The sequence below is a fragment of the Pseudophryne corroboree genome, chromosome 3 (genome assembly GCF_028390025.1).
Source record: "Pseudophryne corroboree isolate aPseCor3 chromosome 3, aPseCor3.hap2, whole genome shotgun sequence".
In the NCBI taxonomy this organism is placed as follows: Eukaryota; Metazoa; Chordata; class Amphibia; order Anura; family Myobatrachidae; genus Pseudophryne; species Pseudophryne corroboree.
In genome coordinates this window covers 32,514,871-32,541,650 of record NC_086446.1, presented here as the reverse complement: position 1 = coordinate 32,541,650, position 26,780 = coordinate 32,514,871, and the positions used below count along the sequence as shown (strand labels likewise).

Below are 26,780 nucleotides of genomic sequence, written 5' to 3'. Positions count from 1 at the left end.
CGAACACTCGAGCGACTGAAAAATTACGCTCAAGCTTCTGTAAAACTACAAAGTTTTGTGTGAAAGTACTTAGCGCATGTGCATAAATGCCGATTTTTCACCTGATCGCAACACTGCGAAAAACGTCAGAGAGCGATCAACTCGGAATGAGGGCCAATGTGCAGTGCAGGTAGGGACAGATATAACATGTGCAGAGAGAGTTAGAACTTGGTGGGGTGTGTTCAAACTGAAATTGCAGTGTAAAAATAAAGCAGCCAGTATTAACACTGCACAGAAACAAAACAACCCGCCGATCTAACTCTCTCTTCACATGTTATATCTGGCACACCTGCAGTGCACATGGTTTTGCTCATTAGAGAAAGATTTTGCTTTTACAATCAGGTCTGAATTACCCCTTTAGTACGCAGTGTTCAATACAAGATGGACCTTACTACCTAAATATCCTACTACGCCCACTGTATCAGATGTCAATTAGCATACCAACATATTTTTGGACTGGGGTAGGACAACCATGCAAAAACTGAAAAACATACAAACACCACACATATAAGACACTGCTTAAAATCAACCAGAGCACTATGTCATCATGGTGCACGGAGAGATTATTTCTCTGTAATAAGTGTTTATTACTCACCTGTGCTGATATCTGTAGGAATTTCCTCTTTCTTACACTGCTGATCACCCCTCATATACGTCTCTTCTCCCTCTGTATCTTCTGCCATCATATCAGTCACATACGTCTCTTCTTCTCCCTCCATATCTTCTGCCTTCATATCAGTCACATACGTCTCTTCTTCTCCCTCTATATCTTCTGCCTTCATATCAGTCACATACGTCTCTTCTTCTCCCTCTATATCTTCTGCCTTCATATCAGTCACATACGTCTCTTCTTCTCCCTCTATATCTTCTGCCTTCATATCAGTCACATACGTCTCTTCTTCTCCCTCTATATCTTCTGCCTTCATATCAGTCACATACGTCTCTTCTTCTCCCTCTATATCTTCTGCCTTCATATCAGTCACATACGTCTCTTCTCCCTCTATATCTTCTTCCTTCATATCAGTCACATACGTCTCTTCTTCTCCCTCTATATATTCTACCTTCATATCAGTCACATACGTCTCTTCTCCCTCTATATCTTCTTCCTTCATATCAGTCACATACGTCTCTTCTTCTCCCTCTAGATCTTCTGCCTTCATATCAGTCACATACGTCTCTTCTTCTCCCTCTATATCTTCTGCCTTCATATCAGTCACATACGTCTCTTCTTCTCCCTCTATATCTTCTGCCTTCATATCAGTCACATACGTCTCTTCTTCTCCCTCTATATCTTCTGCCTTCATATCAGTCACATACGTCTCTTCTCCCTCTATATCTTCTTCCTTCATATCACTCACATACGTCTCTTCTTCTCCCTCTATATATTCTGCCTTCATATCAGTCACATACGTCTCTTCTCCCTCTATATCTTCTTCCTTCATATCAGTCACATACGTCTCTTCTTCTCCCTCTAGATCTTCTGCCTTCATATCAGTAACACACGTCTCTTCTTCTCCCTCTAGATCTTCTGCCTTCATATCAGTCACATACGTCTCTTCTTCTCCCTCTAGATCTTCTACCTTCATATCAGTCACATACGTCTCTTCTTCTCCCTCTATATCTTCTATCTTAATACCAGTCAGAGCTTTACACTAAATAATCCATAAAAATAGGATTTTAATTAACTACTGCTAAATCCTTTTCTCGTAGTCCGTAGAGGTTGCTGAGGTCCATTTTAGTACCATGGGGTATAGACAGGTCCACTAGGAGCCATGGGCACGTTAAGACATTAATAGTGTGGGCTGGCTCCTCCCTCTATGCCACTCCTACCAGACTCAGTCTAGAAACTGTGCCCGAGGAGACGGACATACTTCGAGAGAAGGAAATACACAGATAGTGGTGAGATTCATACCAGCTCACACGTACAACAAAAGGAAAGCCAAGCTAACGAACTCGGAACAATTTATCAACGGCTGAACCTACAAACTGAAGTAACAAAGCAGGAATACGAAGCACTGGGTGGGCGCCCAGCATCCTCTATGGACTACGAGAAAAGGATTTACCGGTAGGTAATTAAAATCCTATTTTCTCTTACGCCCTCGAGATTGCTGGGATCCACATTAGTACAATGGGGATGTACCAAAGCGTCCAGTACGGGAGGGAGAGTGCTGAGGTTCCTGCAGAACAGACTTACCAAACTTTAGGTCCTTAGAGGCCAAAGTATCAAACTTGTAGAACTTAGCAAACGTGTTCGACCCTGACGAAGTTGCTGCTAGGCAAAGTTGTAAAGCCACGACACCCAGGAAGAACCCATTTCACGGGTAGAATGGGCCTTAACAGATTCTGGACACTGCAAGCCTGCCGTAGAATAAGCATCCTGGATAGTGAACCTGATCCAGCGAGAAACTGTCTGCTATGAAGCAGGACACCCAATCTTGTTGGGATCATAAAGGACAGAGTGTCCGACTTCCTGTGACGAGAAGTTCTCTTCACATATATTTTCAAAGCCCTAACAACATCCAAGGACTTTGAGGTAATTGAGGAGTCAGTAGCACCACAATAGGATGGTTGATATGAAAGGCTGACACAACCTTCGGAAGAAATTGCTGACGCGTTCTGAGCTCAGCTCTATCCTCATAGAAAATCAAGTAGGGGCTCTTGCATAACAATGCCCCCAATTCCGAAACACGTCGAGCAGATGCCAATGCCAACAGAGTGACCGCCTTCCAAGTAAGAAACTTGACGTCCACATCCTGTAAAGGCTCGAACCAATCCGACTGCAGGAACTGCAGCACCACATTAAGATCCCAAGGTGCCGTAGGAGGCACAAAGGGTGGTTGAATATGCAGAACCCCTTTCAAGAATGTCTGAACTTCAGGAAGAGCAGCCAATTGATTCTGAAAGAAAATGGACAAGGCCGAAATCTGGACCTTTATGGAGCCCAAGCATAGGCAGACATCCACACCTGCTTGCAGAAAGAGGAGAAACCATCCTACACATACTTTTTACAAATTCGATGGTAATGTTTTGACGTTACTCCCTTCCCAGCCTGAATCAGGGTAGGGTAGGTAGGGTAGGAATGACCTTTTTTTGGAATACCCTTCCGAGCTACGATCTGGCGTTCAACCTCCATGCTGTCAAATGTAGTCGCGGTAAGTCTTGATAGGCGAACGGCCCCTGTTGCAGAAGGTCCTCGTGAAGAGGAAGAGGCCTCGGATCCTCCAGCAGTAATTCCAGAAGATCCGCGTACCAAGCCCTTCATGGCCAGTCCGGAGCTATGAGGAACGCATGAACTCCTGTTCTCTTTATGAGCTTGAGAATCCTTGGGATGAGTGGAAGTGGAGGGAACACATACACTGACTGGTACATCCACGGAGTTACCAGTGCGTCCACCGCCACTGCGTGCTGGTCTCTCGACCTGGAACAGTACCTCTGAAGCTTCTTGTTGAGGCGAGAGGCTATCACGTCTATTTGAGGTACACCCCATTGGCTTGTTACCTCTACGAACACCTCCGGGTGGAGGCCCCATTCTCCTGGATGGAGTTTGTGTCTGCTGAGGAAGTCTGCTTTCCAGTTGTTCACTCCCGGAATGAAGATTGCTGACAGCGCCACCACGTGCTTTTCTGCCCAGAGGATGATTCTTTTTTACCTCCGACATCGCAGCTCTTCGTTCCTCCATGCCTGTTTATGTAGGACACCGCTGTGACGTTGTCCTACTGAACCTGAATGGCTTGATCTTGCAGAAGATGTGCCGCTTGTAGAAGGCCATTGTAAATGGCCCTCAGTTCCAGAACATTTATTGGAAGGAGAGATTCCTGACTGGACCACCTTCCTTGGAAGGTTTTCCCCTTGGGTGACTGATCCCCAACCTCTGAGACTTGCATCTGTGGTTAGAAGGATCCAATTCTGAATCCCGAACCTGTGTCCTTCGAGTAGGTGAGAAGCTTGCAGCCACCATAGGAGTGAAATTCTGTCTTTCGTTGACAGGCGTATCTGTTGGTGCATGTGAAGATGTGATCCCGACCATTTGTCTAGGAGATCCAGTTGGAAGTACCTTGCATGGAATCTTCCATACTGAAGAGCATCGCAGGATGCAACCATCTTTCCCAGAATGTGAATGCATTGATGAACCGATACCCGTGCTGGCTTCAGGAGCTCCCGGACCATTGATTGGACCACCAACGCTTTCTCCATCGGTAGAAACACCATCTGCACTTCTGTGTCGAGTATCATCCCCAGGAAGGACAGTCTCCTTGTCGGCTCCAAATGGGACTTTGGAAGGTTCAGGATCCACCCATGATCCTGGAGTAGTCAAGTTGAGAGAGCAATACTCTGAAATTTCTCCTTGGAAGATGCTTTTATCAGCAGATCGTCCAGATATGGAATTATGGCCCTCATTCCGAGTCGTTCGCTCGGTAAATTTCATTGCAGCGATTTTCCGCTTAGTGCGCATGCGCAATGTCCGCACTGCGACTGCTCCAAGTAAATTTGCTATGAAGGTAGTATTTTTACTCACGGCTTTTTCATCGCTCCGGCGATCGTAATGTGATTGACAGGAAATGGGTGTTTCTGGGCGGAAACTGGTCGTTTTATGGGCGTGTGGGGAAAAACGCTACCGTTTCCGGAAAAAACGCAGGAGTGGCCGGAGAAACGGGGGAGTGTCTGGGCGAACGCTGGGTGTGTTTGTGACGTCAAACCAGGAACGACAAGCACTGAACTGATCGCAGATGCCGAGTAAGTCTGAAGCTACTCTGAAACTGCTAAGAGGTGTGCTAATCGCAATTTTGCGAATACATCGTTCGCAATTTTAAGATGCTAAGATACACTCCCAGTAGGCGGCGGCTTAGCGTGAGCAACTCTGCTAAAATCGCCTTGCGAGCGAACAACTCGGAATGAGGGCCTATGTTCACTCCCTGTCTGCGGACGAGTAGCATCATCTCCGCATTGACCTTGGTGAACACCCTCGGTGCTGTGGAGAGGCCAAATGGCAGTGCCTGGAACTGATAGTGACAGTCCAGCAGTGCAAATCTGAGATAAGCCTGGTAAGGCAGCCAGATCGGAATGTGAAGGTACGCATCCTTGATATCTAGGGATACTAGGAATTGCCACTCCTCCAGACCTGAGATCACCGCTCTCAGAGACTCCATCTTGAATTTGAATTACCTCAAATAAGGGTTCAGTGATTTTAGGTTCAATATTAGCCTGACCAAACCATCCGGTTTCGGTACCACAAACAGGTCTGAGTAATAACCCTTGTGTTGTAGATGAAGTGGAACTGGAACAATGACATCCGTTTTAACAAATTTTTGAATGGCTTCCTGTAGGATGGCACTTTCTGTCAGCAAAGCTGGTAAGCCTGATTTGAAGAATCTGTGAGGTGGGAGTTCTTGAAACTCCAGTCTGTATCCCTGGGCAACAAAATCCTTAACTCAGGGGTCTAGGCATGATGACGCCCAAACGTGAATGAAAGCTTTTAGTCTCGCTCCCACCTGCCTGACCTCCAGGCTGGGAGGTCCACCGTCATGCTGAAGATTTTGAGGAAGCAGAACCTGGTTTCTGTTCCTGCGAACCTGATGGTGCAGGTTTTCTGGATTTTCCCCAGCCTCCTCTAAAGAAGATGGGTGTGGGTTTGGATTTTTAAAATTTTGGGGACCGAAAGGACTGCAGTGTAGGCGAAGGATAAGATTTCCTAGCCGGTGGTGCTGCTGAGGGAAGAAAGGTTGACTTACCTGCAGTTGCCGTGGAGATCCACGCATCCAATGCGTCCCCAAACAGAGCCTGACCTGTGAAGGGTAAGTTCTCCATGCTTCTCTTGGATTCTGCATCCACAGTCCATTGATGTGGCCGAGACCGCCATAGAAGTAGCCCGTCCATTCAGCATGCCAAGGTCCTTCATGGCCTCCACCATGAACCCTGCAGTATCCTGTATGTGATGCAAGAAAAAAATCAATGTCACACCTATCCATAGTATCAAAGTCCTCTAGCAATGTGCCTGGCCACTTTACTATAGCCTCAGAAATCCACGCACAAGCAATAGTGGGCCTTAAAGCTACACCTGTAGCTGTGTATAGTGATTTGAGTGTAGTCTCAATCATGCGGTCAGCCGGCTCTTTTGAAGCGGTTGAACCAGGAACAGGTAAAACCACCTTTTTTGACAGCCTAGATACAGAAGCGTCCACTATAGTGGGGTTGTCCCACCTTTTTTCTATCCTCCTCAGGGAAAGGGAAAGCAATGAGAACCCTTTTTGGGATCTGGAATTATTTCTCTGGGTTTTCCCAGGATTTTTCAAACAATGAGTTTAACTCCTTGGAAACCGGGAAGGTAAGGATTTCTTACTTTCTGTAAAATAAGATTCCTCCAACTGCTCAGGTACCTTCTCAGCAATGTGCAAAACATCCCTAATGGCTTCAATCGTTAGTTGCACTCCTTTAGCAAGGGATGCATCTCCCCCCCCCCCAACATATCCCCATCACCGTCCCCTGTATCAGAGTTAGTATCAGTGTCATTTAGCTTTATCTGGGCAAGTGTAGGCTTCTGTGGGTATATAGGTGGGATTTTTTACGAATTAGTGGGGGCCAAATACTGCAAACCCTCCACAGGTTTCCTCAAATACTGCGTCTCTTTCTCAGTATGTGACATCCTTGTAGAAATCTGGGATATCAGTCCCCTTAAAGAATCCACCCATGGGGGATCGGATTCAGGAGGTTGAGAAAGTACATTGCAGTCCTGAGTACATGGAATAGACTCTTCAGGAGAAGATACACACTCTGCAGCTCAAGACACAGAGTCCGTAGATACGACAATGTGAGATATACACACAGGGGCGGTTCTAGGGTTTTTGGCGCCCTCCTGCAAACTATAAATTTGCGCCTTCCCATATTCCCCACCCCAGTGTTCTTTCTGCCAGCCAGTGTCACCTCCCCCCCTCAATGTTCTCTCCCAGCCAGTGTCCCCTCCCCACCCCAGTGTTCTCTCCCAGCCAGTGTCACCTCCTCCCCTCAATGTTCTCTGCCAGCCAGTGTCATCCCCCCACCCCAGTGTTCTCTCCCAGCCAGTGTCACCTCCTCCCCTCAATGTTCTCTGCCAGCCAGTGTCATCCCCCCACCCCAGTGTTCTCTCCCAGCCAGTGTCACCTCCCCCCCTCAATGTTCTCTGCCAGCCAGTGTCCCCTCCCCACCCCAGTGTTCTCTCCCATGCAGTGTCACCTCCCCACCTCAGTGTTCTCTCCCAGCCAGTGTCACTTCCCCCCCTCAATGTTCTCTGCCAGCCAGAGTCCCCTCCCCACCCCAGTGTTCTCTCCCAGCCAGTGTCAACTCCCCACCCCAGTGTTTTCTCCCAGCCAGTGTCACCTCCTCCCCTCAATGTTCTCTGCCAGCCAGTGTCATCCCCCCACCCCAGTGTTCTCTCCCAGCCAGTGTCACCTCCCCCCTCAATGTTCTCTGCCAGCCAGTGTCACCTCCCACCCCAGTGTTCTCTCCCAGCCAGTGTCACCTCCCCCCCTCAATGTTCTCTGCCAGCCAGTGTCACCTCCCCACCCCAGTGTTCTCTCCCAGCCAGAGTACCCTCCCCACCCCAGTGTTCTCTCCCAGCCAGTGTCACCTCCCCCCCCTCAATGTTCTCTGCCAGCCAGTGTCACCTCCCACCCCAGTGTTCTCTCCCAGCCAGTGTCAACTCCCCCCCACAATGTTCTCTGCCAGCCAGTGTCATCTCCCCACCCCAGTGTTCTCTCCCAGCCAGTGTACCCTCCCCACCCCAGTGTTCTCTCCCAGCCAGTGTACCCTCCCCACCCCAGTGTTCTCTCCCAGCCAGTGTCACCTCCCCCCTCAATGTTCTCTGCCAGCCAGTGTCACCTCCCACCCCAGTGTTCTCTCCCAGCCAGTGTCAACTCCCCCCCACAATGTTCTCTGCCAGCCAGTGTCATCTCCCCACTCCAGTGTTCTCTCCCAGCCAGTGTCACCTCCCCCCCTCAATGTTCTCTGCCAGCCAGTGTCACCTCCCACCCCAGTGTTCTCTCCCAGCCAGTGTCAACTCCCCCCCACAATGTTCTCTGCCAGCCAGTGTCATCCCCCCACCCCAGTGTTCTCTCCCAGCCAGTGTCACCTCCCCCCCTCAATGTTCTCTGCCAGCCAGTGTCCCCTCCCCACCCCAGTGTTCTCTCCCATGCAGTGTCACCTCCCCACCTCAGTGTTCTCTCCCAGCCAGTGTCACCTCCCCCCCTCAATGTTCTCTGCCAGCCAGAGTCCCCTCCCCACCCCAGTGTTCTCTCCCAGCCAGTGTCAACTCCCCACCCCAGTGTTCTCTGCCAGCCAGTGTCACCTCCCACCCCAGTGTTCTCTCCCAGCCAGTGTCAACTCCCCCCCACAATGTTCTCTGCCAGCCAGTGTCATCTCCCCACCCCAGTGTTCTCTCCCAGCCAGTGTACCCTCCCCACCCCAGTGTTCTCTCCCAGCCAGTGTACCCTCCCCACCCCAGTGTTCTCTCCCAGCCAGTGTCACCTCCCCCCCTCAATGTTCTCTGCCAGCCAGTGTCACCTCCCACCCCAGTGTTCTCTCCCAGCCAGTGTCAACTCCCCCCCACAATGTTCTCTGCAAGCCAGTGTCATCTCCCCACCCCAGTGTTCTCTCCCAGCCAGTGTACCCTCCCCACCCCAGCGTTCTCTCCCAGCCAGTGTCACCTCCCCACCTCAGTGTTCTCTGTCAGCCAGTATCATGCCCCCCTCAGTGTTCTTTCTCTCTCCCACTCTCTCCCCCCCCTACCGATTCAGTGCTGCCTGTTGAACTGAGCTGCTTGCCTGATCCATTAGACCAGGTATAGCTGCGCCATTTAGTGTCTGTGGTGGGCTGCCCATTGTAGTGCCTTCCACATCTCCCTCACTGGGCAGCGCAGGTACTGTACAGGCACTAGCCTCTGATTCTCCCCCTCCGCGTTGCCTTGCCCGGGTCATCCTGCCTCTGAAAGTACATCTCTGTACTTCAAACAGCAGCAGCTTCCCTCCCATTCCAACCCCTGCCCTGACGTTATTGGTTCCCGATCTTGCGCCCCGCCCACACACTGCCCCTCCTCCCAGCAGCAACACAAAGCTCACTCACTGTGTGATTGCGGCTGCCGCTGCCTTGCTTCCTCCGGCGCGGCACCGCTCTGTCAGAAGTCAGAGTACAGCGCTACTGCTCAACAGAGATGCAGAGCAGGTACAGCGCCTCTCCAGGCTGGCGCCTACCTGCTTTGCAAGCCTTTGCTGAGCGGTTTGTGCCGGCTCTGCATACACACTTACACACACACAGGAAAATGTCAGACACAGTTTCCCCAGAGTACCTTCAGAGAGTCACAGAGTATAAGGAGCCAGCCACACAGCGCCTCTGTGGGCAGTTATTATGATAAAAACCCAGCGCTGACTAACCAACCTTAATAGGTTAATTAGTACTAACAACTGTCAAAGTCAGAAAAATATCTCTATGCACACTACCATATTTGCACCTCACACAGGTCCGTGCTGCGCATGCGTACGCTCTCCCGTACGTGCGCATACTCACAGTCGCGGGCACCCGCAGGCGCATGGTATGCGTATTTACGGTAGAGTTTATGCGATCGTAGCGTGCGACTCAATCATTACATATTTTCACTAATAATGTATTTTGTAGATCATGGTCCCTTTGATAGAATCTGAAAGTTTGGTTAATATAGAATGTTCATGAACAGAGAAATCCCTCTTTGTTTGATACGAAGGGTCAGACAGGAGTAATACAGTGGTGTTTAGTATCCATCGGAAGAATATTTAATTAGAAATATTCCGGTGTTGGTTTGAAACAGATCAATCGCTCGTGCGAATAGTTATGGACATAAGAAGTTTATGAACATTTACTTTATTTGCACTTTATTACCCATGCGGCGGGAAACCCAGTTTCCCTCCCACCTGAGCAGTTGGAAATAGTCACAGCCCACCTGTATGAATCAACCTATGACCTTTTGTTATAATGCGAAGCCGAATTCCTGTGTCCAATGAACAATGAGATTGTAGGGACCATTGAATTGTATTGTGTGTGGGGCATAAATAGGCAGGCCGACCGTATCCAGCTCACTCCCTTCAACGGTTCTCATTGCTGATAATCGGGAGCTGGATATCGAGGCGCATGCGATCGTTCCCTTTGTGCGTAAGTTTTCTCCGTAATCATATTGTCTTACTGTGAGCCATCTCTCTCTCTCTCTCTCTCTCTCTCTCTCTACTCTTTCTCTCGTATTTTCCTTTAATTATATTGTATTGTATTTCCTGTCTAGTTTATCTGGTTAGTTGGTTTATGTTATATTGTAGTGTATCATTTGTACTGTGATTCCTTTTTCAAGTATAATAGTTATAATACATATAATAGGTTTTGGACCCTAAGCCCAGGTATCTGTGTATTCTTTATAGGGTTAAGTATTCTCTGAGCGTCGGTGACGCTCAAGCAGCTTTGTAGTTAATCAGGTTACACCAGGTTGCACTTACACTCTGTCTCTACACTAAGGTATACTGTGTATCTCATTGTTAAAGGTATAGATATAAAGGTTTTAACGTTGTAAGCGTCTGCACCGCTGGTGATCTCCTCGTGGTCCCGAGCGTACGCTACGCTATAGCGAATCATTACGTTAGTCGGCAGCCAATAGCGTGCCTGCCTGTGATCACTGGGCCGTAAGCGAACGTGACGCTTGAGCGTCTCGACTACGGTTGAGCGATCGCTACACAACTTGCGTACCCTTACGGTACTTCTTACGTAGATAGCGTACAGTGTTCTTAGACCTCTTAAAGTGTTTTATATACGATAAATATTTAGCTTTATCAATTGGCGGCTCGCCCGTCCTTCACATATCTGCACTAGGTAGATCAGCAGACATTATCCCTCAGCAAAGGGCGGGAGGTTGTATCCCTCGTAGTGCTGACAGGATAAGCGTCTGCTTCGCTTAGGTAAAGAGTGCTGAAGGAATCCGGGAACCGGAGGTAAGAACAAAACGCTAGTGTCTTTTAAAACTGTTTTATTTTTCTGTCTTGCGTACACACGCACGCACACATATATATATCTGCATTTCTTTTTCTTTTTCATTTTCGTATATCACTCTCCTGTCTGCCAGTTTTATAGTTGATAGAAGTGCTAAAAGAGATTTGCCGTTATTTCATAGTTTAAGAGTAAAGGTAATATAGTTAAAAGATAGACAAACACACAGTTTTGCCTGGGAGATAAGGCGAAGTCAGTGTGTTGTGTGGTAGATGATCAAGGACCATCTACATTGATAAAAGTATAAATTGTGTTACGGTGGATCTTTGCTTTGCGTATACGTGTCTCTAACAAAGACTTGCGTACGCAATCCAAAGGCCGACGCACGCAGCGTATATTAGGCAATGGAGCGTCCGGTTACGCCCACGTAGCTCAAGTCACGATAAGTTGATTTCTACCGCAAAGCGATAAATAACGCGAGGCGAGAAATAACGCAAGTCTATTTTTGGGTGTCCGAAATTTAATTAACAGATCCTGCTCCTAATTGGTAACACACCTGATCTAAAGAAAAATTTCTGCGCAGAAATAGAAATAGAAACAAAAGTGTACATGTGATGAGTGAGTGTTTTTACAATTTTTAAAGGTTGAACCACAAGAAAAGTCGAGTACTCGTGAGGTACATGCGTGTAAGTGACGTGCACGGTGGCTAGGGAGGCATCTCTGGTTAAATATACAATTTTGAGCATTAGAGTATAGCAGACCAGGAGGTCATACTGTAACAAGACCAGGAGGTCATACTGTAACAAGACCAGGAGGTCATAACAGACCAGGAGGTCCAGGTACAGCCGACAAGGAAGTCCGCTATACAGTTCACAGGCACAACACCGAAAAGGGTTGGTGCAACACCCATATAGGCCATATAAGCTCTGGCTGAAGGAATTCGCAGTCGTAAGTTTCGATTCCATTGGTCTTTCCGTACATAAGCTTAGTTGTTTGTGTACTGAACGACTGGACCGCACGTAAGTGTGTGCAGTAGTTAGTAATCTGACCTAATACCATTAGAGTAAAGGGGTCACAAACGCTATCTGTACACTCTAACGTGATTTGTGTAATTTTTTTTTTTTTTTAAGGGAAGTTTGCTGCTCACTCAGGAACTATCCAGCAACCAATAGTTACTGGAAAGAGTAAGTGTTCTTCGGATAACCCTCGCAGGTTCCAGTAAATAGAGGTTCAGGTCGCAGGGGCCCTAGGTCGAGTACGCCAGCACCATATCGGTGTGATCAGGTCGTATTGGTCGGCGTGGGCGAGTGAGTGGGGTACTCGGTAAACCGCCACCGTCAGCCTATTGTTGACATTTGGTTTTGCGTAAAGGGTTGGCTAAATAAAGCAACACTTTCGAACTATGGGGGCCACTTGTTCAGGTAGGGGGCGATCAACCTCGGTTCGGGTTGATTCAGTGGTCCGACCAATTGGGTCGGCCAGGTATATAATGTGTGAGAAATATGGAAGTCACACAGAAACTTTATGTGATGAATGGGAGAGAATGACTGTACATGACGGGGAGAAATTCCCAAGAGTAGGGAGCTTCAGCTCAGAAGTGTTACAAAATTTAAGGAGGAGGATATGTCTCATAAAATCAACAAAGAGACGAATCCAGCATTATGATTATTTACAGTTGTGGCAACAGGAAGGTGAGATACAGAGAGGTTTGGCTCAGGCGGCGGGATCTGGCTCTAACAGAAAACTGATTGCCACGGCCCCACCGCCACCATATATATCAGGAGAGAAGTTGATTGCGGAGAAAGACGCACTAAGGTGTAACACAAAATCACTTAGTAACTGTGTAAATGTTAATGATAATGTTAACCCATTAACCCATGCAAGTATTAACCCGTGCAAGTTGTACCCTGTTTTGAACTTTCCTCAGGAGTGTGATCAAGAGGACGAATCGGCAACGATTTCAGCGCTCTCTCTAGCAGCCACCATAGCAGAGACCACAGTAGGCACAGCTCCACCCACGAGATTAGTAAAGGCCCCTAGCGGAGGGATAGGTGAGGTCGTATCAACTGGTAAGTACGGCACCATGCATTATGCTGAGGCTATTTCACCACAGCCTGTAGAATCTACACAGAATGAGGTTGTTAGAATTACACCTGTTAGAGTAATAGCAGTGCCAAATGGGAAAACAGACGCATCAGGAGCCACTCCCATTAGGAACATTGCCATGTACACTCCATTTTCCCGAATGGAATTAAGGACCATAGTGTCTGAATTTCCTGACCCTAGAAAAGACTTAGTTGCCAGTCAAAAATACATCAGAGACTTAGGTAACACTGCAGAGCCCAACAATAAAGACTGGCAGATATTGCTGAGAGCATGTTTACCCTCAAATGTCGACGCAACTCAATTTTTAGCTGATTGCGGACTAGATCATGATGTACCTCTTACAGATGTGTACAACCAAGATAATGTGAAAAGAATAAACTTGCAGCTAAAAGAGTATTTCCCAGCAGTAGCTAAATGGAATAAGATATTCTCCATTAAACAGAAGGAGTCAGAAACAGCTGCAGAGTATTTTCACAGAGCATTATTAGAAATGGCAAAATACACAGGCATAGAGGACATTAAAACAGACACAAACCATCGGGAAGTAGCAGTATCGGTACTGATGGATGGTTTAAAAGAGTCATTGAAGACTAGGGTACAGACCACACAACCATGTTGGCGAGGTCTGTCTGTGGCTACTTTGAGAGAGGCTGCTATTGATCACGATAGAAACATCACCAGACACAGGGAACAACAAGGTGATAAATTAATGTCATTAAGTATACAGGCTCTGACCACAAGGCAGCCTTTGTTTGTATCACCAAATCCTGTGGGTAAGTCAAGTATGGTTACTTGTTATTCTTGTCACAAACAGGGACACATGGCACGAGATTGTAGAGTAAAGAATCCACGAAACTCATACCAACCCCCTAGACAACGACACGACACACGACATTGGGAGCAAGGTCCGCAGAAACGGAGTTATGAGCCACATACAGGGGAAACAAAAAGATATCCCCCAAACAGAGACTGGCATGCCTCTGGTAGTTCCCAACTATCTCCCTCACAAGTAGTTGCTGCCAGCGGGATTCAGGGAGGTCACCATACCCAATAGGGGTGTGGCCATACCTGTAATCTGCAGCCAGTAAAATTAATTGCCAACCTTGGAAGTGAACCCGAGATCGCAATTAATGTAGCTGGTAAAACTTTAAACTTTCTTGTAGACACAGGGGCGGCCAAGTCAGTGATAAATTCGACAGTGGGCATGAGAACCACTGGTAGGACAATTCCAGCCATGGGAGTAACAGGAGTAGTCCAGCACTACCCTGTTAGCAAACCAGCCGAGATTACAATAGGGCCTTTGCATACCAAGCATTCCTTTTTGCTGGCTGCATCGGCACCAACCAATCTCCTGGGAAGAGACTTACTGTGTAAAATGGGGTGCGTCATTTATTGTACTCCTGAAGGTGTATTCTTGGACATACCTGAGAAACACGCTCAGGAAGTGCGAGACATGTTAGACTCCCCATCAAAATTAATGTCACATACCATTATGACAAATAGGAATCCATCCCAAATAGAAGAGATGACATCTCAGATACCAGAGTCACTTTGGACTAAAGACGGACAAGACACTGGATTAATGGCAAACGTAGCTCCAGTAGTTGTACAAGTAAAAGATGGTAGGATAGCTCCAAAAATCCCACAGTACCCTCTGAAGCCAGAGGTGGAGTTAGGAGTTTACCCAGTAATAGAGCGCTTGCTACAACAGGGCATTCTGGTAAGAACGTCCAGCACTGCCAATAGTCCCATCTTCCCTGTTAAAAAGAGTGGGGGGAGGGGTTACAGACTAGTGCAGGATCTAAGGGGGATTAACAAAATAGTTGAGAGTCAGTTCCCCGTAGTGCCAAATCCAGCTGTCATCCTAATGCAAATCCCTCCCACTGCCAAATTTTTCACTGTTATTGACCTCTGCTCCGCTTTCTTTTCGGTACCTCTGCACCCTGACAGCCAATATTTGTTTGCATTCACATACAGAGGAGTCCAATACACGTGGACTCGATTACCCCAAGGTTTCATAGATAGTCCAAGTATATTTTCTCAGGCTTTGCATAATTGTTTACAGTCTTTCCAACCAGACAGTGGATCAGTATTGATACAGTATGTGGACGATTTACTACTGTGTTCAGATTCACTGGAAGCATCTCTGAAGGATACGAAACAGCTCCTGTTTCATCTTTCAGACACAGGACACAAGGTGTCCAAAGACAAGTTACAATTATGCCAAACTAAGGTAAAATATTTGGGACACTGTCTAACACAAGGACTGAGACACCTGACCGCTGATAGAATCCAAGCAATTAGAGACATGACTCTGCCACAAACCCAGCAACAGATCAGAACATTTTTAGGAATGTGTGGGTATTGCCGTAATTGGATCCCAGGGTTTTCCATTTTGGCGTTACCTTTGCAGGAAATGGTCTCCTCAAACAAACCTGATAGGATTTCGCATACAGACGAGTCCGAAACAGCATTTGAGAGACTCAAACAGTGCCTAACGCAGGCACCAGCACTAGGTATGCCAGACTATGGGAAACCCTTTGAACTATACGGAACAGAAAGTGCTGGTTGCGCGGCAGGTGTACTAACCCAAAAACACGGTGATGCCAGCAGGCCAGTTGCATACTACAGCGCTCAGCTAGACACGGTAGCGCGATCCCTCCCCACATGCTTGCGAAGCGTTGCTGCGATAGCATTGCTAGTGACAAAAAGCGAAGACGTCGTGCTAGGCCACAACCTCACAATCCATACGCCACATGCAGTATCAGCCTTATTGAATTCTGCCCAAACCAGACACGTCTCATCAGCGAGGTTTACAAGATGGGAATTGGCACTAATGGCCCCCGTAAACATCACCATAAGGAGATGCAGTGCATTAAATCCTGCAACGTATCTCCCAGGTGTGCCTGGTCAGGCACAAAGGGTGGAAGGTGAGAGTGAGGGGGAAGGAGGATTTAATATAAAGGAAGATACACATGATTGTATGGAATATTTGACCCAAAATTTTACCGCAAGGCCTGACATCAGTGACAACCCACTGGAAGATGCAGAACTCACGTTCTACACGGACGGTAGTTGTCATAGACAGTCAGACTCGGGAGACTTGTGTACTGGATACGCAGTTGTAGATGACCAAGACACCATAGAAGCGGAACCGCTAGGCCCACCTCACTCAGCCCAGGTTGCTGAACTGGTCGCCCTAACCAGAGCATGTGAATTGGCTAAGGGCAAATCAGCCAATATCTACACCGATTCTAGATACGCATTCGGGGTAGTCCATGATTTCGGAGCCCTATGGCGTCTCAGAAATTTCATGACGGCCGCTGGTACACCGGTAGCGCATGCAGCTCACATAAAAAGGCTTCTAACAGCGATACAGGAACCCGACAGAGTGGCTGTTATCAAATGTAAAGCACACACATATAGCCAAGACCCGGTATCACTTGGTAACAGCCGAGCAGATGAAGCTGCTAAGTTAGCAGCTGCTACCCCCATACAGACAGACACCACACAATTGATGGTATTTAATACCATTAACACACAGAAGTTGTGTGAAATGCAAAATTTGTGTTCCACACAGGAAAAGGCAGTCTGGAAGGCAAAGGGATATGGCCAGGAGTCCTCAGGACTCTGGACGGATGGACATGGTAAACCAGTGGCCCCCAGAGCATATCTTCCATGTCTGGCTGAAGCAGCTCACGGGCTGACTCATCTAGGCAAGGAAGGGATGTGCAAATTGGTGAGAGCATATTGGTGCGCCCCAGGATTCTCCTCTCATGCGAGTAAAAGAGCAATGTCATGCCTTACCTGTTTGAGAAAGAATATTGGAAAGGCAATACCTACAGAACCATCCCATATCCCACCTGCCGGCGGCCCTTTCCAGGTAATACAAATTGACTTTATACAATTACCCCCTTGTCGGAATTTGAAATATGTACTTGTTTGTATAGATGTTTTCTCAAATTGGGTCGAAGCATTTCCTGCGGCTACAAATACCGCTATGTTTACTGCTAAGAAAATTGTGCAGGAATTTGTATGTAGATATGGTATCCCTAGAATAATCGAAAGTGATAGGGGTACCCATTTTACAGGTGATGTCTTTCAAGGAATGTGTAAGTTGATGGGAATTGATAGCAAGCTGCATACTCCGTACCGTCCACAGGCGAGTGCGAAGGTCGAAAGAGTGAACAGCACTATTAAAAATAAATTGAGTAAAGTGATGGCAGAGACAGGATTGACATGGCCAGAAGCTTTACCCATTGTACTGTACAGCATCAGAACCACTCCCAGGTCCCCTCTTAATCTGTCCCCTTTTGAAATCTTGTTTGGTCGACAACCGCATGTCATGATTAACCCTCAGGATGATTTGAAATGTAACAATGAAGTGACTGTAAAGTACTTGATTAACATGAGTAAACAGTTAAGGAATCAAAATGATAATCTGAAGTTGGTGATTCCTGATCTACCTGATAGTAATTGTCATGACATTGAACCTGGGGATTATGTAATGATACGGAATTTTCTACGCTCAGGTTGCCTTATTGACAGATGGGAAGGACCATACCAGGTCTTATTGACTAGCATTACAGCATTAAAGGTTGCTGAGAGAGAGACTTGGGTCCATTCATCCCACTGCAAGAAGGTTGCTGATCCAGAGAAGTCCCGTGATAAGGAACAGACGGTAGAGGTTGTATCACTGGAGTGTCTGTTCCAGGAGGACTGAGGCGGCACCTGAGCCTTGAAGACCGAGAGCTGTTGTCGACTCCCCACTCCCTTTTATTGTTTTTCTCCACTTCCCATCCCCTCTCCCTCAAATTTCTTTTTCCTCCTTCTCATTCTTCTTCGTTTCCTCCTATAAGATGGACTTGCCCCAAGAGACTGTGATCCGGATTTTCCTGTTGACCATGATGTTGACCAGAGCAGTCTGTTCCGGCGAGAGTACCATGGAGGTCGATAGAGGTTCTGGAATGGGTTCTGATGATAAAGATGGAGGCGTAGTTTTCCAAGATCAACCTAACCAACAAGCAAAGGCGAGTATCAGAAAACGATCCGATAGCATTGACCATAGAAGGAATTGTGACGGATTGTTAGCTGAGGAAAACTGTATCTGTAGGCTCTGTAACAATGTCATTGAAGATGGGTGCATTAAGAAATGCCAATCCAGTTTTAATATCCATATGGACCGGCATCCATTGAGTGACTATCACTCCTTAGTGGGTAATGTGTTAAACAAAACAGATTGTTGGGTATGCTCTCAAGTACCTCAAGGTCATAGCAAATCAGGGCTAGTACCATTTCCTTTAACGATAGGGGAGGTACTTGAGTTAAATGGTGGGAGACCGGTGGACAGGAGGTTTAATATCTCCAGCCCTCCTAGTTTGAAGCTCCACCAATACCATGTGGATAGGTCCCTATTATGTTTCAACATCTCCAATCCCAGAAAGCCGGGAAATTGGGAAGTGTCATGGAGTAACCACACCATGACCTTTTTGCATAGAGCAGATAGAATGCCTACAGATACAGAGCTTGTACGCCACATAGCCAGTAGAGGAAAATCTTTCCGGTATAGGTACACCTTAGGAAATAGGATTACGAGAGTTGGAGAAGTATCACCAGGATACTGTGCACATATCGTACAACCTGATACGTGTATTAAGCAGATGGAAGAATTAGGGTTAGGAGATTTCACCTGGAAGGTGTGTAATATGGTTATGTCCTTCTCCGTCCCATATGTTCTCCCCGATGATGCATATTTCATATGCGGGAGAAAGGCGTACAAGTGGCTTGCCCCAAACTCTGAAGGATTGTGTTATATTGGAAAAGTATTGCCTGAAGTGATGACTGTAACACATGATAAAATGAAAGACATACATCGTGGTGCCCAAGCTCCTTATACTCACACCCATTACGAGCACGTTGTTAAAAGGCACCTGATAGAGAAGACAGAGCATCCGGCCTCTGATCTGATAAGTGAATCCACCGGGATTCAATTCTTAATCGCGTTAGATTTCACCCGCACCGCTAGAGGAGTGCTAAATTATAAATACATATCGGCGCTCGCAAATTTGTTAGATAATATCACTGAAATGTATGATGACACGTTTAGATATACTGGAAGGGAACTTCAAGCTTATAAAACAGAACTGGTGCAGCATAGAATGGTTCTTAATTACCTCACAGCAGTGACAGGCGGATATTGTGTTACATTGGCAACACAGTACGGCGTGAAGTGTTGCACGTATATCACGAATAGCACCGAGGATCCGGTCGAGGTCATAGACCAAAAGATGGACGATATTCTCCAATTGAAGTGGGAATTTCGCCGAAAACACAATCTCACTCTTGCTGCTGTAGGTAATGAGCTGACTGGTTGGGTGTCATGGTTGAACCCGCGAAATTGGTTCTCCGGTTTGGGAGACTGGGCTCAAGGAGTCATAATGGATGTTGGGAAGTTTCTCCTATGTATCTTAGGTGTTGTCATATCAATTGGCTTGATATTTAGATGCGGTCAGGCTTTAATGAAGTGCAAACATCGTGCCAGGGTAATGAGTTTGAGGAGTGAGGAAACTGTAATTAACCTGGATTTGATTTATGACCCAATGATAGAAACAATGATGTAATGAAAATGCGATTATACGGTCCGTTTCTTTCACCTGTTTTTCTGGTTTTTCTCCAAGATAAAAAGACCCACTTGGACGAGGAAGTTGACGAGACGCTATACAGACAACGGATAGACCAAAGAAGAAGTTTTGACCACTTGAGATACGGACATTTGATGAACTTTGCCATGGATCCCCAGTTTCCCTAGAATTCTTAAACTTACGCTAGCCCAACATTTTTTTGTAAATCTAATGGCATTGACAAAGCTTTTTGCTCACACCTAATGGGCAACACAGCGCAAAGAAGACGACTTTCAACTGATACCGAACAAAACTTCAACCGACAGATGTACATTAACCTGACATAGAATACCACCGCATTTACCGTAATTATGTCTTTTCTTCATTTCTACAACCCTCAGGTAATGACACACATAGTATAGGGAATACAGGCACAGATATCAGCAATCACATATTCCCCCATTCATGTATCATCAACTAAAATGTGCTCCCCATTTTGTTCAAATCCGAAAAGAGCTCGGTAAAGTTTGACAGCCCATCCACAGACCCGTACCACGGGATAAGAAGGAATTCAAATGTATACTTCGCAATACCTCGAAGCTTGATTTACAACACGTACGGCACGATGATACATGACCCCCCAAACATGGACTCATACACACATGCTTCTGCTATCTCACTAGGTCATACCCTCTTCCCACCTACTCCTCTCTCCTCCCTTACCCAACCATGGAAATGAATTAACCCCTAACATATATTTTTCTCCTTTTGAAATGTTTTCAGGAAGTGGCAGTTATTATTGACTGCCAAAGGGTGGATTGTCAAAGTCAGAAAAATATCTCTATGCACACTACCATATTTGCACCTCACACAGGTCCGTGCTGCGCATGCGTACGCTCTCCCGTACGTGCGCATACTCACAGTCGCGGGCACCCGCAGGCGCATGGTATGCGTATTTACGGTAGAGTTTATGCGATCGTAGCGTGCGACTCAATCATTACATATTTTCACTAATAATGTATTTTGTAGATCATGGTCCCTTTGATAGAATCTGAAAGTTTGGTTAATATAGAATGTTCATGAACAGAGAAATCCCTCTTTGTTTGATACGAAGGGTCAGACAGGAGTAATACAGTGGTGTTTAGTATCCATCGGAAGAATATTTAATTAGAAATATTCCGGTGTTGGTTTGAAACAGATCAATCGCTCGTGCGAATAGTTATGGACATAAGAAGTTTATGAACATTTACTTTATTTGCACTTTATTACCCATGCGGCGGGAAACCCAGTTTCCCTCCCACCTGAGCAGTTGGAAATAGTCACAGCCCACCTGTATGAATCAACCTATGACCTTTTGTTATAATGCGAAGCCGAATTCCTGTGTCCAATGAACAATGAGATTGTAGGGACCATTGAATTGTATTGTGTGTGGGGCATAAATAGGCAGGCCGACCGTATCCAGCTCACTCCCTTCAACGGTTCTCATTGCTGATAATCGGGAGCTGGATATCGAGGCGCATGCGATCGTTCCCTTTGTGCGTAAGTTTTCTCCGTAATCATATTGTCTTACTGTGAGCCATCTCTCTCTCTCTCTCTCTCTCTCTCTACTCTTTCTCTCGTATTTTCCTTTAATTATATTGTATTGTATTTCCTGTCTAGTTTATCTGGTTAGTTGGTTTATGTTATATTGTAGTGTATCATTTGTACTGTGATTCCTTTTTCAAGTATAATAGTTATAATACATATAATAGGTTTTGGACCCTAAGCCCAGGTATCTGTGTATTCTTTATAGGGTTAAGTATTCTCTGAGCGTCGGTGACGCTCAAGCAGCTTTGTAGTTAATCAGGTTACACCAGGTTGCACTTACACTCTGTCTCTACACTAAGGTATACTGTGTATCTCATTGTTAAAGGTATAGATATAAAGGTTTTAACGTTGTAAGCGTCTGCACCGCTGGTGATCTCCTCGTGGTCCCGAGCGTACGCTACGCTATAGCGAATCATTACGTTAGTCGGCAGCCAATAGCGTGCCTGCCTGTGATCACTGGGCCGTAAGCGAACGTGACGCTTGAGCGTCTCGACTACGGTTGAGCGATCGCTACACAACTTGCGTACCCTTACGGTACTTCTTACGTAGATAGCGTACAGTGTTCTTAGACCTCTTAAAGTGTTTTATATACGATAAATATTTAGCTTTATCACAACACACTACCCTACCTGTCTGTAACACCCTGGTACCGCAGAGGATAACTGGAGTTATGTGAGGGTCTGTCAGCATCTTGCTTCCAATGTCTGCAGGGAGAAAATGGCACTGATGAGGGCTGGATCTCTTATATATCTCTTAAAGTGCCCATGACTCCTAGTAGACCCGTCTATACCCCATGGTACTAAAATGGACCCCAGCATCCTCTAGGACGTAAGAGAAATAACTTTTAATTGTCTGTTCCATTGAGATTTGCCAGAAAAATATTGGTGTATTAGACGCAAACAAGTCATACAATGAAAAATTGGATTCTTGTACTTACATTACAAATTCTATTCTCAGTCCTTTGAGAGGCACTACATACTATGAAATATAGGGTGTGGTGACAGGAAAATGACCCATCTGCATTACCCAGAAAACTACTTCTGGGGTCTATGCAACGCACTCTCTACCCCACAGTATCCAGTGTCCCCCAGTTAGATGTTAGAGAAAACAGCAAATTATGTACCTGAATGTTACTTTTCTTTGAGTACTCCATGGCAGCTCATACAGAGGGTTACGTTGCTTCTAGCTAGGTAGAGACAGGCATGTAAAATAATGCTATTAAGATGGTATATAATGTAGCCGTGTCAGGATGTGTTACTCACCTTCCAAGTAAACTATACCAATTGGGCAGTGTGAGAAGCTTATAAGAATGGTTGATGGCTGAGAGGAAGATTGTCGAGTCTAGGACAAGTCTCCAGGATTGATCTGAAACATTTCAGTGGAGTTGCTACCAAAGGCCCCTCCATCACTAAGCTGTCACTCTCATCCATAATCTGAACTGCCGCATTGCATGGAACTTTATTTACTGAGCGTCCGGCCCGATGGGAAACGGTGGAATTACGATTCCGTAGAAGACCACCAGATGTGTATTTCTGAATAAAGGTTTGAAGGTTGAGGCCAGCCAATAGAACCACTCAGTGATACCCAAAGAAACCTTTACGTGAACATATATCATCTAATTCAGGTGAGTGCTATAGAGGTTTCCCTCCATGAGAGTGTGAAGAATTTTGACCTACGGAACTTCACAATTTGATTTTTTCCTCCTTGTCTATGTATTGAAGATAAAAGGTAGACCACATTTAGGAAAGATTGAAGAAGTCCTTTAAGATTCATTCCATGAAATGTTTGGAAGGGACACAAAATCTCTGAGGTCCCTAAGGAATCATCAGTATTCTGCCTTCGTAAGACACTGGGAGAACATACAGTAATCGTTCACACTAAGTCCACTGAATGAAGTATCCTCACTTTGATTTACGCTGGCTGAGGGTAAACAAATTGCCTAAAAAATCTTCTGGTAAGTGTGAAATATAGATTACGCATTGGGAGTGAAGCTGGAATAGTTTCAACAACTGCTTTATAATTGTAGATAGGAGGAGTTCCTGAATTGGTCTATTACAACCTCCAGTGCTAGACTGAGGACCCACGGGACTATAATGGATCTGAAAAAACTGTTTAGATAAAATATTGAAACCACCTGCCTAATATTGTGTAGGTTCCCCTCGTGCTGCCAAAACAACTCTGGTCCATCGAGGCATGGACTCCACAAGACCTCCGCAGGTGTCCTCTGGTATATGGCACCAATATGTTAGCTGCATATCCTGTAAGTTGTGAGGTGGGACCTCCATGGCTCAGACTTGTTCTTCCAGCACATCCCAAAGTTGATGGATAAGACTGAGAACATCAAATCTTTGTCATGTTCCTCAAACAATTCCAAAACAGTGTATGCAGTGTGGCTGGGTGCATTATCCAACTGAAAGAGAACAATGCCATCAAGGATTACCTTTGACATGACGGGATGTACTTGGTCTACAATAATGGTTAGGTAATTGGTACATTTCAAAGTAACATCCACATGAATATCAGGACCTATGGATTTCCAACAGAACATTGCTTATAGCATCACATTGTCTCCGCCAGCTTGCCTTCTTCCCATAGTGCATCCTGGAGCCATCTCTTCCCCAGGTAAACAACGCACATGGACAGAGCCATCTACACGATGTCAAAGACAACACGATTCACCAGACCAGGTCACCTTCTTCCATTGTTCCATGGTGCAGTTCTGACGCTCATGTGCCCATTGTAGGCTCTATCAGCAGTGGACATGGGTCAGAATGGGCACTTGGTACTTCTTCAAGTTGTGCAGAGAGTCTTTCATCACCTATTGCACAGGTCACTTCATCACCTATGCTGTTACTCCTTTCTATTCCCCCTTCCCCAAAGATGCTGCACAGACACTCTAGAAAAAACACTAATCACCATGTTTTGGGCACAGTTTAAGATGAATGCCTTAATTCAGGGGCTTTCCTTGAGCAGGTGCCTTCCAAGTGTGTGAGATCAGGCTCCCTGGCCCCAACCGGCTTCTGGGTTTCCTCCACCCTTGCAGCCAGAACTGGAGGACTGGAGTGAGCTCAGTGTTTCCGGTTAATCACATTATGCACGGCACTACCAGGGAGAGCAGCGTGATGTACTCGGGTCAGCCTGCCCATCCTCAGCCTGCAGAACTAACATGGTGCATTGCCAGGAATGAGGAGAAGGGTAAGCCTTTAATATAGAAAACCTGCACACTACTACCAGACCTAGACAGGAAAAAATACAGGAGACATGATGCATCAATATATAGACGTAACCCTGTGTGGGGACTGCCATGGTGAACTGACATAGAGTCACTTCATATATTGCTATTTGGTGAGACACTAAATCCTACCTACCTGATGCTCCTGTGGGATCCTATGATTCTCCTCTGTACAATCCTGGGAATACAGAGGACGGGGACATCTCTCTGGGTTATCTTTGTTACTGGGCTCATCTGTAGGAGACACACAGTGACTGAGTGCAGTGTATATATGTGATTATCAGATGATGTGTGTATATAGGGGGCCCCATACCTGCTCTCCCCTGTACAATACATGACAGTCTCCTCTTACCCAATGATGTGAGGGGCCGGTGATTCTCCATCATCACGTCCTTGTACAGACCCCTGTGTTCCTCTATATACTCCCCCTCCTGCATGGAGACATAGACAGTGACATCCTGACACCTTATAGGAACCTGACACACACAGTGATACAGTCATCACCCAGACACATCCCCTGGTGTTACTGTATAATGTCCCATTCCCAGCAGTCACCTCTCCAGTCATCACCTAGACACGTCCCCTGGTGTTACTGTATAATGCCCCAATCCCAGCAGTCACCTCTCCGGTCATCACCCAGACACATCCCCTGGTGTTACTGTATAATGTCCCATTCCCAGCAGTCACCTCTCCAGTCAGCAGCTGAATGATCTTGTTGGTGAGTTCCAGGATCTTCTGGTCATTGTGTCGCTCATGCATCAGTGAATGAGGTGGAGGCACCGTGATGGAGCTCTGGATCCAGCTCAGTCCTCCTGACCCATGGGGACGGCTGCTGGGTGTCTCACACTCACCGGTTGTCTTCCTCACTACTATGTAACCCTGTATATTGGGGGAGACATCAAGGAATAGGTAAATAAAACCACTCCTAAATGGGGTTATTTTATTAATATAGATATAAGTGATGTCACTGTGACACTCTCAGATCCCCTCACCTCCCCAGTCATGTCCCTGTATTATTACTATAGATATAAGTGATGTCACTGTGACGCTCCCAGATCCCCCCACCTCCCCAGTCATGTCCCTGTATTATTACTATAGATATAAGTGATGTCACTGTGACACTCCCAGATCCCCTCACCTCCCCAGTCAGCAGATAGATGATCTCCAGGGTGACAGATAATATCTTCTCACTCAGATGTCTCCTGTCCCTTTTCATCCTTGGTGAATCAGTATACAGGATGTGTCTCATAATCATGTCATTTTTAATAAAGACTCAAACATCAATTATCTAGGAGAAAATATAATAGTAGTAATGTTTCTTGGAAGCTCCTCTGATCCAGCATAGTAACATTGGTCAATGCAGTTTGTACAATAATGTATTGCTTAGGGTGAAACCACCACTACTCATGGTAGAAGTCTTGGCTTTCCAGATAACACTTGGTGCAATTGTGATGGAGAAATTTCATTGAGAAATAATTCTTATGTTCAGAATGACATCCAATATCCAGTGTTAAATAATGCTAATTGGGATCATCACCAATTACATCAATATCACGTGACTAATACACTGTAACACACCAAAGTCTGCTTCCCCTGTATAATAACAACAGGCCACCATAGGCTGCTCCCCCTGTATAACAACAGGGTACCACAGGCTGCTCCCCCTAATAATAATAACAACAACTAGACACTACATGCCTCTCCCCCTGTATAATAATGAAAGTACACCACAGGCTGCTCACCCTATCTAATAATAACTGGACATCACAGGCTGATCCCTGTAAAATAACAATAATAATATGAACAGGACACCACAAGCCGCTCCCCTATATAATAATAATAATAATAACGAGACACAACAGGCTGCTCCCCCTGTATAAAAATAAAAACAGGATACTACAGGCAGCTCCCCCGTATAATAATAACAACAACAACAGGACACCAGAAGCTGCTCCCCCTGTATAATAATAAAAGGACACCACAGGCTGCTCCCCGTTTAATATTAACATCATTACCGTCCGTCAGACACAATAACGTGTGACTCGGAACTTAGCAGAGAGTGAGGAAAAAATATTTCTGGTTCAATCCGGAAGTCAGCTGGAGCAAATAGGGCGGAAGCCGTTTGAAATACACAAGGTAAAATTCAGCTGGAACGCACAGGGCGGAAGTGAGGTGCACATGGCGGACGTCTCCTGGAACGCACAGGGCGGAAGTGAGGTTGTATGCAGAGA

General features: G+C 46.1%; 1 protein-coding gene across 1 annotated transcript in view; it reads right to left on the bottom strand.

The window, feature by feature from the left end:
* LOC135057108 (zinc finger protein 91-like) overlaps nt 1-26,780 on the bottom strand; it is a 133,394-nt gene that overhangs the window by 16,850 nt on the left and 89,764 nt on the right. The window contains exons 7-8 of the mRNA XM_063963009.1: nt 25,237-25,428; nt 1,620-1,691 (exon numbers count right to left, since the gene is read on the bottom strand). Of these exons, the coding sequence (XP_063819079.1) occupies nt 1,620-1,691; nt 25,237-25,428 (264 nt within the window). The remainder of the gene's footprint in view (nt 1-1,619; nt 1,692-25,236; nt 25,429-26,780) is intronic.